The sequence below is a fragment of the Phalangium opilio genome, unplaced genomic scaffold (assembly GCF_054372755.1).
Source record: "Phalangium opilio isolate 3A_F unplaced genomic scaffold, DU_Popi_V2 ptg000011l_1, whole genome shotgun sequence".
In the NCBI taxonomy this organism is placed as follows: domain Eukaryota; kingdom Metazoa; phylum Arthropoda; class Arachnida; order Opiliones; family Phalangiidae; genus Phalangium; species Phalangium opilio.
In genome coordinates, this window is record NW_028324147.1 from 4,680,478 (window position 1) to 4,703,920 (window position 23,443).

General features: G+C 37.9%; 1 protein-coding gene and 1 long non-coding RNA gene across 2 annotated transcripts in view; one reads left to right on the plus strand and one right to left on the minus strand.

Moving 5' to 3' along the window:
- LOC149709972 (coiled-coil domain-containing protein AGAP005037) overlaps positions 1 to 23,443 on the minus strand; it is a 353,484-nt gene that overhangs the window by 325,395 nt on the left and 4,646 nt on the right. Inside the window, exon 3 of the mRNA XM_089858532.1 lies at positions 22,746 to 22,940. Coding sequence (XP_089714658.1) covers positions 22,746 to 22,930 — 185 coding nt within the window. The 5' untranslated portion in view covers positions 22,931 to 22,940. The remainder of the gene's footprint in view (positions 1 to 22,745; positions 22,941 to 23,443) is intronic.
- LOC149709974 (uncharacterized) lies at positions 4,200 to 6,763 on the plus strand. The gene is made up of 3 exons (XR_016375621.1): positions 4,200 to 4,221; positions 6,411 to 6,508; positions 6,567 to 6,763. It is a non-coding gene; the product is annotated as an uncharacterized LOC149709974 (long non-coding RNA).

Genomic DNA, 23,443 nt, shown 5'->3' on the forward strand with positions numbered 1-23,443 from the left:
TCGCACTGTTTAGAAGTTAAGACTGTCAGAGTGTTTTGGGGATGACCCCTTAATTAAAATAGCAATGACTCTCAGTTTCTTATTTAAATTTTTGGGGGTCATTCGTAAATTAAAACTTCTTTACGGTGGCATCTATGTAGAACCACAATGTTTTGGAGAATGCTTTGGGGATGACCCCTTAGTTAAATTAGCATTGACTTTCAGTTTCTTACTCAAATTTTTTGGGGTTATCCCTAAATTAGAACAAGTTGTTTAGGGTGGCATTTATAGGCCAAAAACCTCAAAGAAGTCACGTGTTAGACTCAAAATCGCCCATTATGGAATGTTCACCATATATCAATACAGATCAATATCAGAAATATTCAAAATCCTAAAATATAATTGAAAAAGTAACAATGTATATTAAAAAAAATTCATTTCATCAAAATTCAATTCCGAAACAGAAAATAATTCCACTTTTTTTTTCTCTCTTGTCGTCGTGCACTTTATGGTTTTCTTTCGCCATGGAGTAAAAAAACCGGAAGAACACTAAGTTAGCTAGCTAGCTTCTTCTTCTTCTTCTTCTTTTATGTAAGATGTAAAAAAATTCGGAAGGACTTGGGGAGGGGGTAAATTCACAAAAACCTTATAGACTTTCTTAGTTCAATCTTTTTATATTCGCTTCCCACCCAAAAAATTCTTTTCAGTATTGAAAAAGAAGAGGAGAATATCTTGTCTAGATCTAAAGCCAAAAATCTATTCCACTTTCAGACCGATGTCACCCCCCCCCCTTATACATAGTCTTTCATTTAAATAAAATAAGAAAAAAAGAAAAAAAAACGAGAATAAAAAACGGTAGAATTTATTTAGGAACGATGTGACCGTGTAACCAGAAGTAAATTAAACGAAGTAGTTGTTGTCCGAATCGCTTTACTTACAAGGCTGTAAATTTGAATGGACGTTGCTCGTAAAAGGTATAAGCACCAAAGGAAGATCTTCTTCAATCCGCCGCCATCTTGAGAAATGGCGGCTAGAAATAAAAAATGGTGAAATCGAGACCCATTGAAACAAAGCCCTACCTACGGTTGTTATGGACAATTAAGGTATCTAGATTGTTTTCGTTAATGTTGTTGAAAATTGCTATTTATTATTTATTAATTGTTAATTAATATATTTGCTATATCTCATAGACAGGTTTTAGAACCTATGGGGTTGAATACGCCGCCATATTTTAAAATGGCAACCCGAAATGTAACAAAAATGCTCCCCGAAGATTCTGTTTAGTCTGTTATCACACCTTGAGAATGAACGATCTACTTTTTACCTACGAGCGATTTTAATACGTGTATACCTGCGCAGTATCGTAACCTTTGGTAAATTTTAAAACTTACAATACCTACGCCATGTAGTTCGTTGAAGAAAAGCTAGAGGTCGCTTTGTACTTTATAGATAATACTTATTTGCATATACGGAAAAAGCTTAGCTTATTATTTCACATATAATCTACTTCCAATTTTGTACAAAGTTGCGGTGACATCGTATATAGCGTCTCCAGTATAAAAATGATTTAATTTTCTGTGGTTTTACAATAGAAAAATCGGTGCAAACTAAGGTTGTAAACTCAAATATGTAGAGACAGACCAAGAAGGAGGAGGTTCCGCGAAGATCGATGTATCCGTATTAGTTTCCCTCCCACAACTTTGGGTTGGTATTATATATTCGCGATGTATTCGTGAATTGAGTACAAGGCTTATCTTATAGACAAGGCTTAAGTCATACATATTTATATATCCATCCTTCATTCATTGGGTAATCGCGAATACAATACACTTCATTCGTGTACAGATGTTGAATGAATTTAAAGCTAGGTTTAGATGTGAATATAAAACACGCCTTACGCCTTGGCTTTACTAATCCTCGAAACGCAGACGCGCATCGTATGCAGTATAAATTTACCTCAGCTTTGTTCAACGTCTTTTAAAACGCGCCATGGATAGATGGATGGGTATTTTAAAAGGGGACTAGTTGACTTAAAGCCAGGCTGAAGCCGATCCTATCTCCGACCCAAAATGGAACGTGTTATACCGGGACATAACTCTATAACGTGTAAGTACACGTCTCCCGTAATATTGCCCATGGGAAAACAATACAAAAGACTGTTGCGCCATCTACGTTTCAAAATATCTCCCCCGGAAGTTAAAACAGACTCTGGTGTTTGAACATTGATGGGTATGCCAATTACAACAAAAACGTAAAATAAAATACGGATTCAAATAATACGGACTAAATTTAGTGCAGGACTGGCAATGTTGAAGCCGTTACTAATGTCTTTGGATTTACATACTGGATCTTACGTCTTAACCCAATAATTAGCAGACGAAACTTCGTCAGCCTCCCCTCTTTGAAGTATGGCCTACTGAGATAAATTTTGGCAATCAGATGACGGGTAAAGAGAGAGATACAGTAGGATATTGTGGTTTCGGTTTCTAGGAAATCCGCCAGAGGAGATACACTTCTCTACGAAAAATACTTCAACAAACTTTCAGGAGACATCCGCTACTACATTTTTATACAGCACGCGCCTATCTAACTTATGGAAAGTATGATAGCCTTATGACTAGGCACATAGTTTGATAAATCGGTATACAGGGGCGTACGGATTCTATTTTCTGATTGAAACATATAGGTGTACTATATGGTAGGATTTCTTTTTATGGATAGACACACTACTTTCATCATCTCTTTTAATCTCGAATTCATCATTTACTGTTCAATCGACAAGAAAATGGTGGTTCATATTAACGCCTAAAGAAGGCTTTTTTTAAAAATGAGATGTTTTGACGGTGTAGAAAATTAAATTTCTGAGAAAGTCTGACGATCAAATATTTTTAGCCATTACTATTTCTTTTAAATGGTTTAATTTGGAACTCTTTAAAATATTCTAAAAGTATACATAAGATCATTGTGCCCCTATAATTCCGATATTGCGGGTTTTGTGGGCCGGGCTTGAATAATTATGACGTCTTTCTAACTGTAATTTCATTGGTTGGGAGTTAACATGAGGTCACGCGCAGCGAGGTAGATTATTCGCCAGGTAAAATTCGTCAAACATAATAATTAGTCTAGCTAGCTCCTCCCACAAAATCCGCCTAGATACGTTGAGAAAAATATGGCTGTTACACAATGATTCCAATTATCTGTATGTATTCCTGGACAGAAAGATAAGGATCCCCGTCTAACCATTATAATTTTCAATTCCGTGACTTCAAGGAGTCCTGGTTTTGGTTAAGTTTACGGAGAAAATTGCTTATTCTTGGTAAGGTCAGATAACCATCTTTGAAACGATCAAAACACGCTTTCCTCGATGTTAACTTAATGGTTTCCCGTGAAATAGGCCTAAGTATTCTTGGAATAGAGTAGTGGCACTCCGTGTTAACTACCCATAGAGCTTAATACAGTCAAAGGCAAGTAGGTGCTTTTACTCTGTACAGGAAATGGGGCCACGATGAGTAAATATATCTCAAAACTTTAATAAATAGAGCTTTCTTTTAAAATATTAATTTATTTTTTAATATTTAAAGAGGACTGAATATTGTTAATAAATATGAATTACCCTGAATTTTTAAGCCTCAATTAACGACTGTGAAAAATTGCTTCAATAAGTAATTATATTTAAGTTCCTTTTACAAGTTCTGAAAGCAACCTAAGCTACCCAAAACTTCCGCCACTTCAATATGTCCCTAAACACTTTATAAATAAACTCCGTTATAAAACATCATAACTTCATCCATCCAAACCTCCGTAAGAATGTCGTATATAGCTATGTTATCCATTTTATCAAATCCTGTGCACCTAATAAAGAGAGGTTCAAAGAAGGGAACACGGGGCTTAAAAATGGGACCCCATTCCGAGGGCCCATTTTGGAGGTTACACGTCGCATTCCCTCGGCGCGTCTAGTTTAACCAAGCGTGCTTTAATCGAGGTTTTCGCTCTCGAGTTGGAAAAGAGGTTTTTGGATAAAGCCGGAGATAAGTCCGCGCGCGACTTATCCGATATAGCAAGTGACTGCGCGCGGGAAATGGCACGTGAGCGTCGGTTAAAAAGGCGCGCCCGTTAGCGGATTATAAGCGCGTGCTCTTCGTAAAAGGTCGCCAGAAAAAAAAATGATATTTTGGCGGGAAAATTCACAGAAAAAAGCAAAAACGACAAGAGATGCAGGAAAAATATTTCTCAAGCCTTTAGGTAAGTTTTATCCGTTTGCGAACTACGTTTTTTTTTCATAACGGGGGTTTAACAATGGAGTATTATTCCGCCACAGTTTACCTTAGTTTACTAACTGCGCTTGAACAATATTAGGGTCTTGGAGCTAGCATGCACACTTTCACATTTTTCGATAAGACTCGAATATAGGTTTAACCGGAAGTGATAGTAGCCGGAACATTTTTGCGGGAAAGATGGGGGATGGGGGGGGGAAATGGACTAACGTACATTGATTTTATGGCATAGATGTAGGTTGTCAATTCCTATATGGACACATACTGACATATATATAGGCATAGGACATATTTAGAAGATATGCCAAAAAAAATGTATTTTCAAAAAGTTTGACCTATTTTCGTCAACCTATCGTTGAAAAAAATCACTAAAAATGTTCAGTAAAGTAGATGAAATAAATAGACTTTTAACTTCAAATTGACAAAATATTAGCAAAGGAAAATAACAAATAACAGAAAGGGTCCGGTAAAATATATTTGGTTCTTGGACTATGAGATATTTGTCTCTCAAATGTATTTTTTTTATAAATTCAACCAAACACCAGGGATAGATTTAATTTTAGAAGCAGGAATGGAGAACAGTTAGTATTTACTTCAGTCCGACTCATAGCCCAGTATAGAGCCCCTCCCTCCAACGCGTAACGAAAAGCTTAAATTATCTTATTGGCTCACTTAAACTACGTTTTGATGACGTTGCTGACGGGGACGGCGAAAATTTAATAATTCCTTTTTACCTCTGTCGCTATGGCTATGACCCGCCTCTTCTTTCATACCCCCCCCCGTCCCGTGCCGTGGAAGGGGGGTTCGGGACTTTGACACGCGCCTAGATTACTCTGTTCTCCATTCCTACTTCTAAAATTAAATCTATCCCTTCAAACACCCAATACTCGACGATAATTTCACACAAACCCAAAATCCCTATCGAGGGCACACTTCATACTATAGAGAGAGCTCTCCATATCAGTGACAGGAGTGGAATCTCTCAACAATATGATCGTCGACCCAAAAAAAAAAAAAAGAAAACACCACGTAATAATTTCACCCAAATGTGATAACAGTGTGATATAAAGATTCCTGGGAAAACCAGATAGATAACGCGATAATGCCAAGAGTTGCTAAACTAAAGGGGTTACGATGAGAGGAATTCCGACACTGGAAAGGATCGAGAGGGGGAGGGGGTCCAAAACGATATAAAGACAATGGGAATGAGAAGCTATACCAAAAAGAAAAAAAAGAAAAGGGGGATAAAACAAAGTAAGAGATCCAAAGCCCTTAATTCGATAAGAGCCCAAAGCGGAATAAGACCGGTAACGTAAAAATCGATCAATTTCTTTATCTGGTCACCTTTGTGGGTGGGTGTAGAGGCATAGAGGATATACACTAGAGGAGTAGAAACTTAGCTTCTACCAATGGATAAGGGAATATCTCGTCAAACTTTTATAATATTCATTTCTGGTTTATTCCCAATGGATGATTGGATTCCCTTCTGTGCAAGATATATCCAAGAAGTGATATCTAGTTTACTAGAGAGAAGGTATAAATTCGCCACATTTCCAGCTTTATCTCCAGTCCAAACGTATAGTAGGTTCGGAGTTAATCCCCGCCTCTAAATTACAACCAGCATCTCATTGGTTCTTGAAAACTCACGTCAGCGCGACGCGAATGACGAAAATTACAGTCATCTTTTCCGACTGAGGAGAGTGTAGCGAAATAGCCCGGTCTCCTTTTACGTGCCCTTTGTATTTTGAAAGGGGGACTGGGACTATGGCGCGCCGCGAATACTTAGGCATCTTATACCTTTTGCCTAATAAACTAGATATCACTTCTTGATATATCATTATGGGTTGAAAAATGTCGTCTGCTTTATTGCATATCCTCTATGAAGGACGACAGAGATATTTAGACAAAGGTGACCACGTGTCTACCAATTAACCAAGTGCCAAAGGAAGTAGCTTCAAAACAATTAACGAGATCTGAATACAATTAACAGCCGTCTACTCCTCGATTGTATATTCTCTATGGTAGAGGGGTGCTTGTTGGCTTTTGGAGGCTGACCTCCTCCCCTGCACACTGCGTTTCCATTTAACCTCCGGAAGCGATGTATATACATGTCATCCGCTTCCGCATATTTTTTTATTATTATTCTTTTTCTATTAGATATGTATGAGGTTCGTCAAGAGTTCATCAAATATGGAGTGAATAGCCATGGGAATTGTCGCTCAGTTGCCGTTACTCCGCGCTACTTCTGAAATATGGTGGGTAGAATTACTATAAGATATATAAGGGCTCCACATCTCTCACGGTTGTTTTCAGTTTCTCTGAAAAGGCACCATTGAGTATATGGAATTTCACGGTTAACTTGCACTGAAAAGTGTAGTACGAGTGGAGGTTTTGTGGATCATACGGTTGCGACCTTTCAAAGCAGTGCTGCCAACTCAAAAAACGTTACCACCCCCCCCCATTTCCCTGGATTAGCCGAGAACAGATAAAGAAACCACTGTCAAGCTGTGTTCTACATTATTGGCGAACTTTAACCATTGCAGGTGAAATCACGTTTTATGTCACTCCTTGAAGTTATGATCTCATGGATTCATTGGATATTTAAATAGAATAATTTCAGGAATACATACAGATAACTGGAATCTTTGCTTCCCCCTATTCTTCCGTCTTAATTTCTACATGGGTATTGTGGGCGGGACTCGAGTGCTCTCCGTCACGTGTTACAATTCTGACGTCTTTTTAACTGCTATTTGAAATAGTTGATCTGCAACGCGAGGTCAGGAGCAGACGCAATGTCCGAGTAACGTGCAGCGAGATAAATTATTCGTGACGCAAAATTCGTCATTAGTCTGGCTCCTCCCTCAAAGCCCGCCTTCAGAAAATGGTTACACAATTCCTATTAGCATAAGTTTATAAGATATGTTCCTCCATACGTATGACACTATTATACTTCGTAATGCTATAGACTTACAGCTCGAGCTAGTTGGAGAACGACGGAAGCGAGAATTGAAGTCCTACACTCGGTGGTTAATTTTGCAGGACTTCCATCTAGCTCCTATTTAGTCTGCATTACTAAGCCTTTGACAGCAGCGCCTCACCAGGCCTCCTTCGTTTTACCCTAATCGAATCTATGACCTACCTCACTCACTTCATCACAAGCTCCAGTTTATAACCAGAGTTTAACAAACTTATGGAACACATCTTATGAACTAATCTCGTTGCCTGAGTGCTTCGTTATCCCGGCATGCAGATAATAAGTTACCTTAGAAACGACAGCCTTAAAGCATCATTCAGAAATACTCTTCGTAGGCCTATAACTTCCATACTTCAAAATTCTCATATACACATCTGATATACAACCCATGCAGTTTCCAGCAGCAAACTCCTCCAAATTTCAAGACGGCTGAAGAGATTTTGAGTTAAGTTTCTAGGCGCGCTCTAGAACGTATGCCAGCCAGTCAGGGTACAAAGCGAGTTAACAGCTATATTCGTAGACAATGTCACTTGGAACTACGCAAAAGGATATACGAGGGACCACCCCAGGCTTCTGTAGATGTCCCGGGTGACAATGTGGCCCACTATAGAGAGATGATAGATTACTTTGAGAAACGTTTTTGATGGGTAAAGTCGAGAGGATAACTTGGATTTACTAATATTCAAAGTTAGGATGAAATTTGGGGAATACATCATAAGTTGATTTGTTCCATAAGCTGAAATTTAGAGCAGTTGTCGAGTGACGCGAGTTAAACGTCATTGATTGTCTACTCGACTGGAGACACAATCTCAAAAAGGCTTAGTAAAGGGTTCATGTAACGTTTAGGAAACTGATTTCTCTGATATTTTAATTATCACGGCTGAGATAGGTAAGGATAAGGTAGGGGTAAGCGGTTCGGTTTAGCAGACGCCTTTAAACAAACGGTAGGTGGCGCAGTAGTTCTCGTTTTTAAGACTAGTTAATTGCTAATTATTTTATAATAAGAGATAATTAATCTATATTTTTAATTGCTAATTATTTTGTAATAAAAGATGATGAATTTATATTTTTTTAATATTTAAAATTTTAATTCTTTTAAAATTCCGTTATTTTAAGATATAATGTTATGTTATCTAAACTTTTAATTTAAATTAAAAATAAATAAAAAAATACAGAAGTAAATATTTTCCAAATAGTACTTCAGATCTTAATTATAAAGAGCAGTTGACAAATACAGAAAACTGAATAAGCAATAGAAACAATTATGCATAATAATCGTCCCAAACCGCAGTAAATTTTTTCAATAATATGTTATTTTTAGTAACCTAAACCTTAAATGAACCCAAACCCAAACCCAACCAGTTCAGTTCTAATTTCTTTTATAATTCTTTGGAAGGTCAATCCATTTTCGATTATAATCTTCATCGAATCGTGTTTACCGATCTGGATATTAAAAGCATTTTCTTAATAACGACATAGAAAAGTAAAAAAAAAAAGAATAGAACTTGGGATCAAAATCGATTAAGAGCCGATCTATATAATCCGTTCACCAACTCCCATCCAATACAGTTAAACGCACCGAGAGTCCGTCTAATTTCCCCTTACACACGCCTTCCACCGTATTACATCTAAACCATTGAACAAAGTGTTCCCGCGGTGAAAGGATGCGTAAGATCCTGAAGAAACTTATATAGGGTCATCCACCATCACCTGACGAATCTACAAGAGGTTAAATTACACCTCCGTAGCCTTTGTATGCGCTGCCAAGTAACGTACGATCTTGGGTGTCTAAAAGACTAAACTCGGAACCCCAGTTTTCGAAGATTCTAGCCCCCTTTTTCGATATGGCTTGACCTCCAGTGATAAATGATTCGGAGGAGAAAAACTCGCGTGGAGAAATGACTTTTTTTGGCGCACATTTTTCCCGCTTTTTTCTTCACAATGGATTGAAGTACTTACTGATCGCCCAAAAATTTTCATTCTGCACTACTTTTTCTATATACTACATATATTCTCAGGTAGTCTCTATAACAGAGCCCCTCGTGTTACGTTTGGTTTAGTTTTCATAAAGAAACTGTATACAGGGTGTTTTCTAATAAGTCTGAATTAAATTTATGGTGATGGGAGAAGTGTTTACCAGTCAGAAAATGTGGTCTACAATATTTAGATACAGAGATATGCCTTCCAATCCCAAACATTGATTGGGCCCCTAAAACAACACATTTGGAGTAATCAGTTTTATTTTACCAGCATAATTAGCACAGCCCTTAATTAAATGAATAACCTAAATCAATGTCTTTCAGTGTCATAAATTAAAATGAATGGGAGAAGGGTTTACCAGAACATGTGGACAGAGAAGATATGTTCTCCCAAACATTGATTGGGCCCCTAAAACAAGTCCTGAAATAGTAATAACACATTTGGAGTAATTAGCTTTACTTTACTGGCATAATTAGCACACTTCTACCCATTTAATAGTACATATACTACTGATAGATAACGGTTCAATAAGGTTCTAAGATTGAGGAACTCAACATCTGTGTGACTATTTATTTCCTTAGTTTTAGGAACTGCAATGTTTGGGAGCATGGTGTTCTCCGCTTGCAATAACAATAACAACAACAGGAATATTTCGAAAGGAAACATTTGCCAAATAAAGAACGGGGATTGGTTATGTAAATAAACGGCTGCTACGTCGCATTCTAAACTTCATATATACAGGGTGTTTCTGATAAGCCTGCATGCCATAAATTAAAAGGGGATGTTCTTTGGGAAATCAATTTAGAGTCGAAAATGTTACTGTAACTTCTATCTCCATTTTGTTAGCCACAAGGGATACTGTTTTCAAGTTAAGATTGGAATCAGTATTTTAGGGATGACCCCTTAATTAATTTTAATAGGTCACCCGTAAAATACTACGTAAAATCTTAACTCGATTTGAAACAGTGTCCCTTGTGGGAAACAAAATGTCATGATAGAAGTCACACTAACACTTTCGACTCAAAATTGATGATTTCCCAAAGAACATCCCCCTTATTTTATGGCATACAGACTTATCAGAAACACCCTGTACACACATATAAGACCAAATATACCTTCCCCATTTGCAACGACTAACATATATCGACAGGAAAACCCGAAATAAAGAAAGTGGTCGGTTTTCTGAAGGTACAGACTTAACTCCTACATGGGCCTGTAACTTCAATCTGGAACCCAACTCCCGAGGGGGTAGACACTTGAGAACTCAGGTGTACAATACGTCTTGAACTCAATGTACTGTCAAAGCTGAACTCTGAGTTCCGAAGGCTTTGAACTCAATGCACTGTCAAAGCTGAACTCTTTTGAACTCAGGTGTACACAGAGATCCTAAGTGTCTACCCCCTCGCCAACTCCGTAACATTCCTAAAGAGTTTCCCTCATTCGCTCTGGAGGAAACAGAGAGAGAGAGAAATTTCGGTTCGATTTCACTAGTCATTAATTAAAATTAGGCTAGAGATGGAGTTAGGAAGTGGAGGGTTGGCTGGGTCTCCTTTTCCTTTTGCAAAACGTTTCTCCCATTCCGCTAGGACGAAATTCAAACCGAACCGAAGAAAACTACTACTGGTTCTTTCAGACGGATTTGAGGATGGGAAGTTGGTAGTCAGTATCTCTGATTGATGGATTTTCGATTGCCATCTTTTGGGTTTGCTACCTTCTACATACACCTCTCTCTAGTTCACTCTTTCACTCTCTCTCGTCCAATTTGCGAGTTGCGGGGACGGGAACATCATTTTCTCATTAACTAGCTATGGCCAAGGCTTGGCTCATTCACACATATTAACCAAATTAATTTCTTACCATTATAAATACAGGGTGTTTTTCAAAAAGGTAGGGAGAGTAATTATAGGAACGATTAACGAGGGGATGGTTCTATGAGAAATTCTTTTTGAGGCGAAAATGTAGGCAACTTCTATATGACATTTTGATTTATAAGGGTCACCATAAAAAGGTTACGAATATTGGAGTGTTTTACGGTTGACCCCTCAAAATTAAGTAAGAAACTTTTAGACAATTTTAAGGTGTTATATCTAATCTAAAACACTAAATAATAACTTGTAAATGGTGCACTTTAAGGCCAAATGTCATACAAGTTAGCACATTTTCAACCTAAAATCGATTTCCAATTATACCATCACACTGTACTTCTGCACTAGCATTCTTTTCGCAACACCCTGTATATAAGGGTAGATGGAACTAGAGTTCTCAAGAAGTATACATCTTCATTCATTAATCTTAAAATTAAATGAAAAGAAGTAGGCTATAATTCCATTTCATTTGATATACTTGGTTATAAGGATCCTCAACGTGTTTCCTATGGATCTATTGAATTGAAATTGAAATTGGCTGTCGTTTCAAATTTAGTCTACATTCAGATCAGAAAATTTGTTAATTAGAGGGGTCTAAATTTATTAAAAAAAAAGAGCTAATTACTCCAGCTCTAATTGATTTAGGCTCAATTACTAGCTAGGTACCCTTGGATTGAGTATCATCTTGTCTATGACACCCTCAAAACGTTTTCACAGCGTCTAAACTTCAGGAGTTCTGTAATAGCATCCTACAGATTTTCTAAAACCTCAAGTTCTAATTGAGATACGCTCTAGTACTTGGTACCTTCATTCAAAGGACCATTTTATCAATAAAATCAACAGAGAATTTAAGACGTCTTAAGAGTTGTAAAGTCTCAAAGTTTGTCTTTATTCCGATCCCCAATTGGCCATATGTCTAATCAGCGCCACTAGCGGATGGTCTGAGAACTACTCCCATAGAGACTAGGTATATTTAAGAGGGTTTGCAGATTTTCCACCAGGTGGCTCGAATGCCGCGCCATCTGACGGAAATTCTGCAAACCCGCTTAAATATACCTAGACTCTATGGGAGTAGTTTTCAGACCATCCGCTAGTGGCGCTGATTAGACATATGGCCAATTGAGAAATTATTTTATTATTTTGCGACGTAAACAAACAGGATTACATGTCGTCGTTAAAGATTTGCTGATTTGTTGTTAATAAACTTACGACTGCAATCAAGGGCAAATAATAAGGGTGATATGTAAATATATCGTTAAGCCTTGGCGCATGCAGGAATCGACTCCTATTCATAATTGGACTAATTTGAAATGAATTGAACCAGAAGTAAGACGAGACTAGAAGTGAAGGGCTTTAGCATTGGTAGTAGATCCTGCCACTAGTGAACAAATTTGAGGATTTTATGCCGCTTCCATCGCGCCTACACTACAGAGAAAAATATTGGTCGAGTTCCAAAAACATTTCCTACCCCCTTCCCCTCAACCTAAAGCGGCGGAACACGGACGCGGCTCCTTGAATCTAGTTCGGCCGTCTACCGCCGCGAGCGTCTCACGTTTTGGAGGGAAAATCCAGAAACCGCTACTAGATAGGGCCAACCGTTGGTGTGTTATCAAGAATATTCACTTTCGCCGAGTGAAGAATTTGGTTAGCTCAGTACTTCTAGTCTCATCTCACTTCTGATTGAACTTGGGACTAAAGCGTTGAAAAGCCAGTAGCATGCAGTTAGCGGATATCAATGAATGGGGGAAACCAAATAATATTCTTGACTTTCTAATTAAATGCTGCTATCATCAAAGTAAGGAAGGGGTTGATGATCTAGAATCGCGATACTAGCGAATTCAAGACCACCATAAATTCAAGAGTCCCTCTATCGCGTAACGTCCGAAGCTCGCTTGCTTCCATCTAATAAGCGTGCAATTTTGATCGAATAATTAGGTATAAAGACTCTAGTATAAAGCTTTATTCGTGCACGTTCCGTGTTTCTCATCCTCTATTTAGGACTTCCGGTTCCCCTTTATCAATTTATATCCGCTAGAATGGTATAGCTACATCTCAGCAGAGAGACTATAAAATGGGAGTCTTGGATCGGTGAGAGGCAAAAAACCTACCCTAGTCCGTTTTAGTAGCAAAACAAAAAAGTCAGAGGTACTCGATCAGAGTCCCCGGTTCAGTCTGGGAAATAGCACACTTCCTCTGGTCAAAAACCAGTTTATCAATTGCTTGGACTATAGTTTTTTAATTCAAAAAGTGGGGTCGACCAGATTATTAATTGCAAATCCTTAGGAGAACAAAGGCGGGGACCAGTCCGGAGACCAGTTTATTATTTCGGACACTAGGGGGGATCACTGGTCCCAAGGACCAGTTTAAAAAATTTTCCTTATTTCCCAGACTGCCCGGTTATGTTTTAAGAGGGATTCGAAGGGGGAGGGGAATTTTGGAAGCGTTATAGGCGTGTCATGCGCAGTAGGGTCTACCGGATTTCTAGTTTTTAGTACCATTCAAGGCCAAATAAAGCCGAAGCGAAATCTGAGAGAAATAGGGGAGCAAACTGTGGAACGGCTTAGGTTCGGTGGGACGCAAAAAAATGGGGGAGGATTACTCGGAATTCCACTTCAATTTGTCCTTGAAAGGGGAAAACCAAGACGGCGCGCGTTTTAGACTCCCGCTCTGGTTCAGTCGCGTCTGAATGTACGTGAAAAGGCTCATCCCTCTTAAAACATCTAGTATCCCTGGTATAGCTATAATTTGAATCCAGCGCGCGTCAGAGACATTCAGTCGTGTTCTGAACCTTCCAGCCAGGATCACGTGACATATTCTCTCTTCTAACAGAGGGGTAAACTCGTACGGGATAAACTCCCCCTAAATATAATCTCCCCAATTTCAAAAACTAACCAGTATTGTGTTTCACGTGTTGTTGTGAGTGCGATCATGTTATACGTGTTCTATTTATACGACAGAAATTTTACTGATAAAAAAATAAACTAAATAAAGAAAGAAAAGAAAAATATATAAAGTTTATCCTAAAGCTAGCCAAAATTTTCCTCAAACTCGAGTTTTCTCTGGATTCTTAGGAATTGTGGGTTAAAAGTACGACGCTATACCATCCAAGATATCGACCCTTTTTGTTATTTTTGAAGAAAGGGGGTGTCGAAGTTTTGGGGTAAAAAAAAAAAAACCTTTAAAAAGATTGCGCCAATAAGGAAAGGGTGGTTTAGATTAAACTTCACTTCCGGGAAAAAGGGTATACTAACATAACTAACATTATAACAATAAGTAAGACACTTAAAAAACCATATTCGGTCTCTCCCTCATCAGGGTTCACCTTCTTCCCTATGAACTTTGACCCTAAACATCCTGCCTTTCCATTTCGGACTTTCTCTAAAAGCGTAAATCACAAAACAAGGGATATGAGTTGAAGTTAGTTTTGAGAAGCATGCACTTGGTTCCTTTCTCTCTTAAAGGCCGACTTCCAGCGAAAAGGGTTTTAGCGAACTGAGAACCAAGCATCGAGACTAACAATGTCCATAGCGACCGTGCTGATTTTCAAATCCCCGCTGCCAAGGCAAAAGTTGGAAAGGTTCTAGCTAAATGAAAGAGGAGCTATAGAGAGTTTTCAGTTGGCTGTGTAGTACGTCACACCCTGCTAAGTCTTATCAAGGTTCTGGCAACCATATTGGTGGGTATCAGCTTTCCTTTTGCATTCAACCCACCAGTATGACCGTGAAAATTATCTAACGAATCTTAGCTCCTCCCCCAACAGAAAGCTCCCTATACGTGGTTCTAGCTAACTGAAGATGAACAACATAAATCCTTTAAACAAATTCCTCATAAATTTGCTTTCTTCTGAAGGAAATTCTCTATTGTTCATCTTGAGTTCGCTAGAACCACATTGCACCTCTTGCAGTTAGCTAGAACCTTTCCAAATTTTACCCCAGCGGGGATTCAAAAATCGACACGGTCGCTATGTACATTCTTAGTCTCGATGCTCATCGGTTTTCAAATCACTGGAAGTCGGCCTTTAAAGTTAGGGATACAAATTTTCATCTATTCTTCTTCACTCTTTTCTTCCAAGAGAATCTTCCGTTTTCAAGAATCGAAAAGAGAGGAGAGGAGCGCATCTCTAGCTAGAGAAACGTGACAAGTTTCTTAGATGAAATCCAAAAAGGGTCCCCGGTAAAAAGAAATTGGCATTCGCTAAGGGTTATCCCGGAGCAATACGAGACCCAGATGGAAATCTGATATCCAGTTAAGAGATCCAAAGAGAGCTAAAATCATAGAGAGAACGCGTATTCTCGAGAAGGAGTAAAAGCAACAATAGATTTCATCTTATAGTCCACCTGGAACTGGAATCGGTCAAATTTACAATTTTCTTTAGCCTTTTGTCCTTGGATAGTGAGTGACTGGGGTTATAGTATCATAATTCAAAATTGGTAAACAATAATATTGGTGCGGCGAAAATACGTTGAAAAGAATGGTACTCAATGATCCCAATTGGCTATATGTATTCCTGAGGTCATATATAGGCCTATAAAGCTCAGGCTCCACTAAATTCACTTAATTACTCGTATCTTTATTAATATTGTCGCTGGATAGCATGGTTCCATTTGAAATATTCATTATCTTAAACGTTCTATAAAAATGAAATAGAAAAAATCTACGCAATCTGTGCCATTTATTTATAAACCCAGGGTCAGAACTCGGACACTAGCAAAATTGGTCAAATGGTGGCACAAAATTATACTGAATCATTCAGATTTGTATTTGTTTCCCCTCCCCAGTCTTTAACTTTTACGTTACCGCAATCATTTTGATATCTTGAAAGGGCAAAGGTTACGCGTGAACCGGAGTAGGGGGGGGGTAGGATTTTGAGCTAGCTTTGTAGAATAGCGTGTTACTATCTTATTACGAGTCAAGTTCCGTGCGGGTTACGAGTGCAGTAAGCCGCTGTCCTAATCATATCACGAAATTTCAACTTGTCTCCATTTTTCTTATCCGCTCAAGAAGAAGGAAAAAGGAAGTCACGAGGTCGAGTTCGCATTATCAAAAATTTATTTACAGATTGAGTGTAGGACTTCAATTCTCGCTTCCGTCGTTCTGCTAGAACTAGCTCGAGCTGTAAGTCTCTATCATTACGAAGTATAGGAAGTGTCATACTTATGGAAGGAACGTATCTTATAAACTTATGTATGCATCTGTACAGGGTGTTCCCAAAAGGGTAATTATGGGACTGGTGTTAATCTCCAGGAATAACAATCATAATTAAAAATAATTAATAACTATATAGTCTATTAATTACGGTCGCATATAACAAACAAATTATGGTATACGTATAATTTATCTATATTAAAGTAATAAAGGAGCTATAGTCCGGGTTTAATCTTATAAATTAAACATTCGCCCATGGTGAGGAATTGGGAAAATATTTGATTAGATTCTGTTTCACCAAACACATTTATCGATTATTAGACACCGGGGTTAACTTGATTATCGAATTGTTGGAATTGCAGACTAGCTCTAAATCGCCAAAAAGCAGAAGCGTATTAACTCGAAGATATCGAACAAATATATAATTTCTCCGTATCCCTTTGATAATATTGAAAGTTCTAACTTATGGAGAGCATTTAAAGGGTTATGATTTTTGATAAATCTTCGAGTTAATATATTTTTGGAATAAATCCCTTCGGACACTGTTCTATATAGACAGTCGACAAGATTATATTTGGAAATAACGATTCAGACACCACCGAAATAGCATTAGATTAGAAAAAATACTGATGACGTAAACCGATATGATTTATGTGTCGGTATTGGTGATTGATTTGGCACTTAAACCGATTTTATTTATTATTATTAATTCTGTTCCAACTTAATTTATCAATTTTTAACCGAATAATCCGGTTCGAGCTTAATTTACCGATTTATACCGAAAAGTCCGGTTCGAGTTTAATTTACCTATTTTTACCGAAAAATCCGGTTCGAGCTTAATTTACCTATTTTTACCGAAAAATCCGGTTCGAGCTTAATTTACCCATTTTTACCGAAAAATCCGGTTCGAGCTTAATTTACCTATTTTTACCGAAAAATCCGGTAATTTACCTATTTTTACCGAATAATCGGTTCGAGCTTAATTTACCAATTTTTACCGAATAATTTAGTTCGAGCTTAATTTACCGATTTTTACCGAATAATTTAGTTCGAGCTTAATTTACCGATTTTTACCGAATAATTTAGTTCGAGCTTAGTTTACCGATTTTTTACCGAATAATTTAGTTCGAGCTTAGTTTACCTATTTTTACCGAATAATCGGTTGAGATTAATTTACCTATTTTTACCGAATAATCTGTTAACAATCGGGAAAAAAAATCAGTTAAAAATCGGTTTTATTCGATTAAATAAGCGAATATCTCTCCGAATTTAAATAATCGGTAAAACTTCAATATCGAAATCGGTTCAAAAGAAAAAACAATTTATAATATCATCTAAAAAAACTCAGTCGGGTTATTTGAAAATACATTAGAGAAATTTTGTTCTTAGTTAATTTAGTTCATACCATTATTAAAATTAATCGTAATCTAAATCACGTCATAGTCTGCTAATATTTTTATTAATTTAGAGCGCATGAACTTTATAGTGGGTGGAAAAAAGCTGTGCCCCCAAAAAAGATCTTGGGAGTACCTGACTCAATTCGACTTAGAGATATAAAAAAAGTCTCGGATATTTTCGTCAAAAGTCGTATAATGAATATTTCAAGTCTTAAACAGACGGGGCAATAGATACCGAGACGAGAGAGAGAGAGAGAGTCCCGAAAATTCTTCGACTATAGCCTATACTGCCAACCCAAGCAAGCAGCTCAATTCTCAGAAAGTGAGATAAGGAGAGTTAGCTAGGTTTCAAACTGCTGATTAACATATATGCAAATTTAAGATCAATAAAAGACTAGAGGGCTAGAGAGAGAGAGAGATACGAAACGTCTATTTGAACATTCGGAGACGGACTTTTCAAAGACATTTAAACAAGGTTGAAAGAAAGAAAACTAAAATAAGAAATTCCTTCATCAAAAGAGTTGGAAATAATCTGGAGCGAATTTATCCTGATCACATTCTAAAAACACAAGGTTTAAAAGGAGATTTAATTCACTATTTGACTGATAGCGCCTAGCGGGGTAGGCATTTAATCTTAAATTTACAAGAATTAAGGATAAGCCTTGATATACGGGTATAATTATTTTTAACGAACTTTGCATGCAATTTTTTTTAAAGTAATTATTTAAATATGGGAGTTTAAATTAATTAATTTGTGTACTTTAAAGTGTGCGTACGGAGCCCAGCCAAAAATTTAAATTCCTTATAGGATAAATAGGCTTTTTTGTCGAAATTATAGGATTTTATAACCTGAGAAAAAATGTGTTTTTATAGGAAAATATAGGATTAAAAATTCTGATATATATTAGACTATTTTGGCTTAAACTATGTAGAAAAATTAAAAAAAAATATAACAAATTGGATTTTACTTTGAAAATTCAGAGGAACGTAATTAAAATATGAAATATAAAAAAATCCTGATCAAACTCCACAATTTCGGTGCCTAGCAATCTCGATAAAAGAGCTCACTAAATTTTGATAAATTTGATGCAAAACTATATACGAAACCTTCGACTAGGTTAGAAAAAATTAGCATATTGTATGACCTTAAAATAATGAAATTATAGGATAATATAGAACAGGTTCAAAAATATAGGATTTTATAGGAATTACAGGACCTCTGGGATCCCTGCAATATTTCATTTATACTTGTATTACATTAATCAATTCAAATTTCACGCGGCCCCCCAAAATTCCCAGAAACCATAAAAAATAAAAATCAACAAACTGTAATTAAACCCCACAGCCATTTTAAACCCACAAACGTAATCTACACTTAAAATCAGACGTACCGAACCTAAAATTACCGTATATAAACGGGGCTTCATAATTTAAAAGAGGTTAAAGGTCACGTAACGCTTTATAAGTATACTTTCTAACCATCAACTACAAGATTATAATGAATACATTATAAAAGGGTCAGAGATAACGGGAACGGAGCTAGGACCGTCCGAGAGCAAAGGCCCAAAACAACACCATCATTCATCCATACACATAATCCTTGCGTCTAGTGGCAAGGTAATAAGCTAAAACGTGAAACTGAAAACTCACCAAAAAGAGATGAAGAAGCGACGGTCGGTCGGCTCCTCAAAGTATCACAAAAAAAATTATAAAATATGCAAGAGGAAGTAGGAAGTAATTCTCAGGAAGTTAAAAAAAAATCAGAGAGAGGTGCAGGTAGATTAGTTTGCAGCAGAAAAAATGATGAAAATACCGCACAAATGTATATATATATTTATATTCTATAATTTGTAGTATAGTATAACCCTAATTAATACTTAAAATATTAATTAAATTCACGCACAGATACACGAGTAATGACGAGAGATAGATATTTAAAAACAACTAATAATATAAAAACAATCACTGCTCACTAGATGATTTTTGTAAATAATTTTGGAAAAATATTAAATATATTAAACTTCTTGATAACCAATATAACGGAAGATTTAAAAATAGATGTACAAGAGCGATGGTCACTATATATAATATTGTAGATTAGATTGAAGCTATTTTTAGCAGCCAGTCCCTGTTATTCGGGTTAGGCTTCCTGGGCCTTTCTGCGGGGTTCGAGAGTAAAAAGGCCGGGGCCGTAAAATGGGCCGTAGAACGGTTGTCCGGCGCAAACTCCGTTTAAGACAAGGTTGAGCGAGCGAGAGGGCGGACGGGTGGGCAAAAGAGCGCGCGCGGGGAGTGGGCCACGATTCAAAAAGTCGCCCGAAAAATATCCCCGAAACGAAACGGAACCCCGGTAAAAGCGTACTCGTTACTAGTTTAGAACAACACCACCGTCGTACGCCTATTCGACGCGAAACCGGCCAGGCTCCTGAAACTTGCGGGAAAAGCTTCGCTATCCAGTCCCAAGATCGAAGAAGAAAAAATAACAAAATAAATTCTGGGCAGATTTTTCCCGGACCCTTTTCCTCTTGCCCCTGTCTCAGTACTCTCCGGGCAGCCTCCTCAAAAGCTCCCGCAAGCCTGTTTCGCCGGTCGGCCGTACGAGGGCCACCAAATCGATAAACGTAACGTACTAACTCGGTGATAGATATTACAAATGTGTACAAAGCTAAAACTAGTTCCTTAACATGGCAGAGACCTTCGCAGAGTATTCGCCTAAAAACTGCAGAGACCTTCGCAGAGTATTCGCCTAAAAACTGCAGAGACCTTCGCAGAGTATTCGCCTAAAAACTGCAGAGACCTTCGCAGAGTATTCGCCTAAAAACTGCAGAGACCTTCGCAGAGTATTCGCCTCAAAATGCCAGAGACCTTCGCAGAGTATTCGCCTAAAAACGGCAGAGACCTTCGCAGAGTATTCGCCTAAAAACGGCAGAGACCTTCGCAGAGTATTCGCCTAAAAACGGCAGAGACCTTCGCAGAGTATTCGCCTAAAAACGGCAGAGACCTTCGCAGAGTATTCGCCTAAAAACGGCAGAGACCTTCGCAGAGTATTCGCCTAAAAACGGCAGAGACCTTCGCAGAGTATTCGCCTAAAAACGGCAGAGACCTTCGCAGAGTATTCGCCTAAAAACGGCAGAGACCTTCGCAGAGTATTCGCCTAAAAACGGCAGCAGAGACCTTCGCAGAGTATTCGCCTAAAAACGGCAGAGACCTTCGCAGAGTATTCGCCTAAAAACGGCAGAGACCTTCGCAGAGTATTCGCCTAAAAACGGCAGAGACCTTCGCAGAGTATTCGCCTAAAAACGGCAGAGACCTTCGCAGAGTATTCGCCTAAAAACGGCAGAGACCTTCGCAGAGTATTCGCCTAAAAACGGAAGAGAACTTCGCAGAGTATTTCCCTCAAAACGGAAGAGAACTTCGCAGACTATTTCCCTGAAAACGGAAGAGAACTTCGCAGACTATTTCCCTGAAAACGGAAGAGAACTTCGCAGACTATTTCCCTGAAAACGGAAGAGAACTTCGCAGACTATTTCCCTGAAAACGGAAGAGAACTTCGCAGACTATTTCCCTCAAAACGGAAGAGAACTTCACAGAGTATATCCCTCAAAACGGAAGAGAACTTCGCAGAGTATATCCCTCAAAATGGCAGAGACCTTTACAGAGTACATCCCTCAAAATTCCAGAGAATCTTACATGGCAATTACAACAACTCAACCTGGGCTACACTTCTAATATCTATGACATTTACTTCTGGGCATCACGTGAGTATTTGCTTCTGCGCGAGACCACTAGGGGCTGTAGAAACGTACAACCGAAGAGGTTTCCCAGTTTTCCCTTTCTGTCTCCGCATAACTCTTCCCCTTCCCCTTTGATATCCGTGAAGCTTATCCGCATGGCATCATGGGATGGAATAGAAACACGGAGGATGGAGAGAGAGCATCGAAAGGATGATGAAGAATAAAGGAGAAAGGGGGGGGGGAGGTAGAAATCGGCACGCGCGCGCCGGCTCGCGTTTCTTAAGATGAGAGAAAAAAGGCGCGAACACTAACTAGCGCGTGCAGCATGGCGGGAAAAATCTTTTCCCTGGCTATTCTTATTACGGTTTTAATTATTTCGGTTGCGGCGTTACAGAAGAAAAACAAAAAGAAAACCGGCTTCCCAATAAGTGGGTGAGCCCAGTAATTAGATAAAAACGACAGCTTTTTCCTTAATTGGTTTAGTTTTCAGTCTTTAATTGGTTTGGTTCACTAAATTCGGTTTATCGTCGCGCGAAAATTTAATTTTAAATACACTTTCTTTCAAATTAAAACGTAGCTTACTAATTGTCCGCTTTTGGTCAATACAATGCCATTTATAAAGACTATTTTACGTTTTGGGGTCAAATTAATTATTTGAGTTGTAATTTATAAGGGTGGTACTCTATCACCTTAACGTTTTAAGTATGCGTGACAAAACCCCGCAAACACGGGGCGTTATTTCAGAAAATGTCGTTGTGTTTTGAATCATAACAAAATCGCGTGCTCATACAGCGCACCTATTCGGAAACGCGCAAAAACTAACGTATTACTCTTATATGTATAATAAATATTACAAGAATGAATTTTAGATTAGGCATACAAGAGGGGTGGGAAAATCAATTACAATTCCGTAACACCCATATTTCAAATCAGGGGTAACTGAATGTGTAATCAAAAACAAAAGCAAAAGTATAATAAGAAACACCCGCTTCGAAAGTGTATAAGAAACACCCGCTTCGAAAGTGTATAAGAAACACCCGCTTGGAAAGTATAAGAAACACCCGCTTCGAAAGTATATAAAACACCCGCTTCGAAAGTATATAAAAACACCCGCTTCGAAAGTATATAAAAACACCCGCTTCGAAAGTATATAAAAACACCCGCTTCGAAAGTATATAAAAACACCCGCTTCGAAAGTATATAAAAACACCCGCTTCGAAAGTATATAAAAACACCCGCTTCGAAAGTATATAAAAACACCCGCTTCGAAAGTATATAAAAACACCCGCTTCGAAAGTATATAAAAACACGCGCTTCGAAAGTATAAGAAACACCCGCTTCGAAAGTATAAGCCTAAACGCTGGTTATGTTAAGAAAAACCAATCATTATTTCCTACCTTGTTTGAAGTGTTTTAGAAGTAGCGTCTCCATCGCTTTTAGGTTTTCGTTTATAGAACCCAAATCGTGTAAGTTGAGGTGTGGTATCATCAGGCTTAGGTGAAGTTAAGAAGACGCTGGAAGACGTACTTGAAACACTTTCCAGTCGAGAACTGCTCGAAGTAGTTCGTGGTTGCCGGGACATGATGATAGAGCTTTGAAATAAAATTAAATATCAGAATATTTTTTACCAAAAAGAAAAGAAAAATTAAAATAATCTTAGCATTACGCAAAAAAGGGGCCTTGGTATTAGAACCTAAATTCTTATAATTACGCCTTATCTTGCCAAGACGGACTATATGGCCTTAACGAGATAACTTCCAAAACGGAACCTTTTTCATGCAAAGTCAACTGAATGAATGCCTTGTTGGAAACGCACCAAAGTACATTTTTTGATAACACCAATTTTTATCTGAATTTCTGCGCCTAACTGTACAGGTATAATATCTAACGCGTAAGTTTAGAATTCGATAAGTTTGACACTGCGGTTACGTAGGCTTCACTGTAGATGAAACGATTCCATAAATAAATCTCGAACACTAAAGGGAATAATCTTGATGAGGCTCTCTTAAACAAACTGATATTAAGGTCCAAGGATTTCTTTACGGAAAATCCCTCCTAAAAACAAAGTGCATCTAACGATTCCCAGTTCCATACT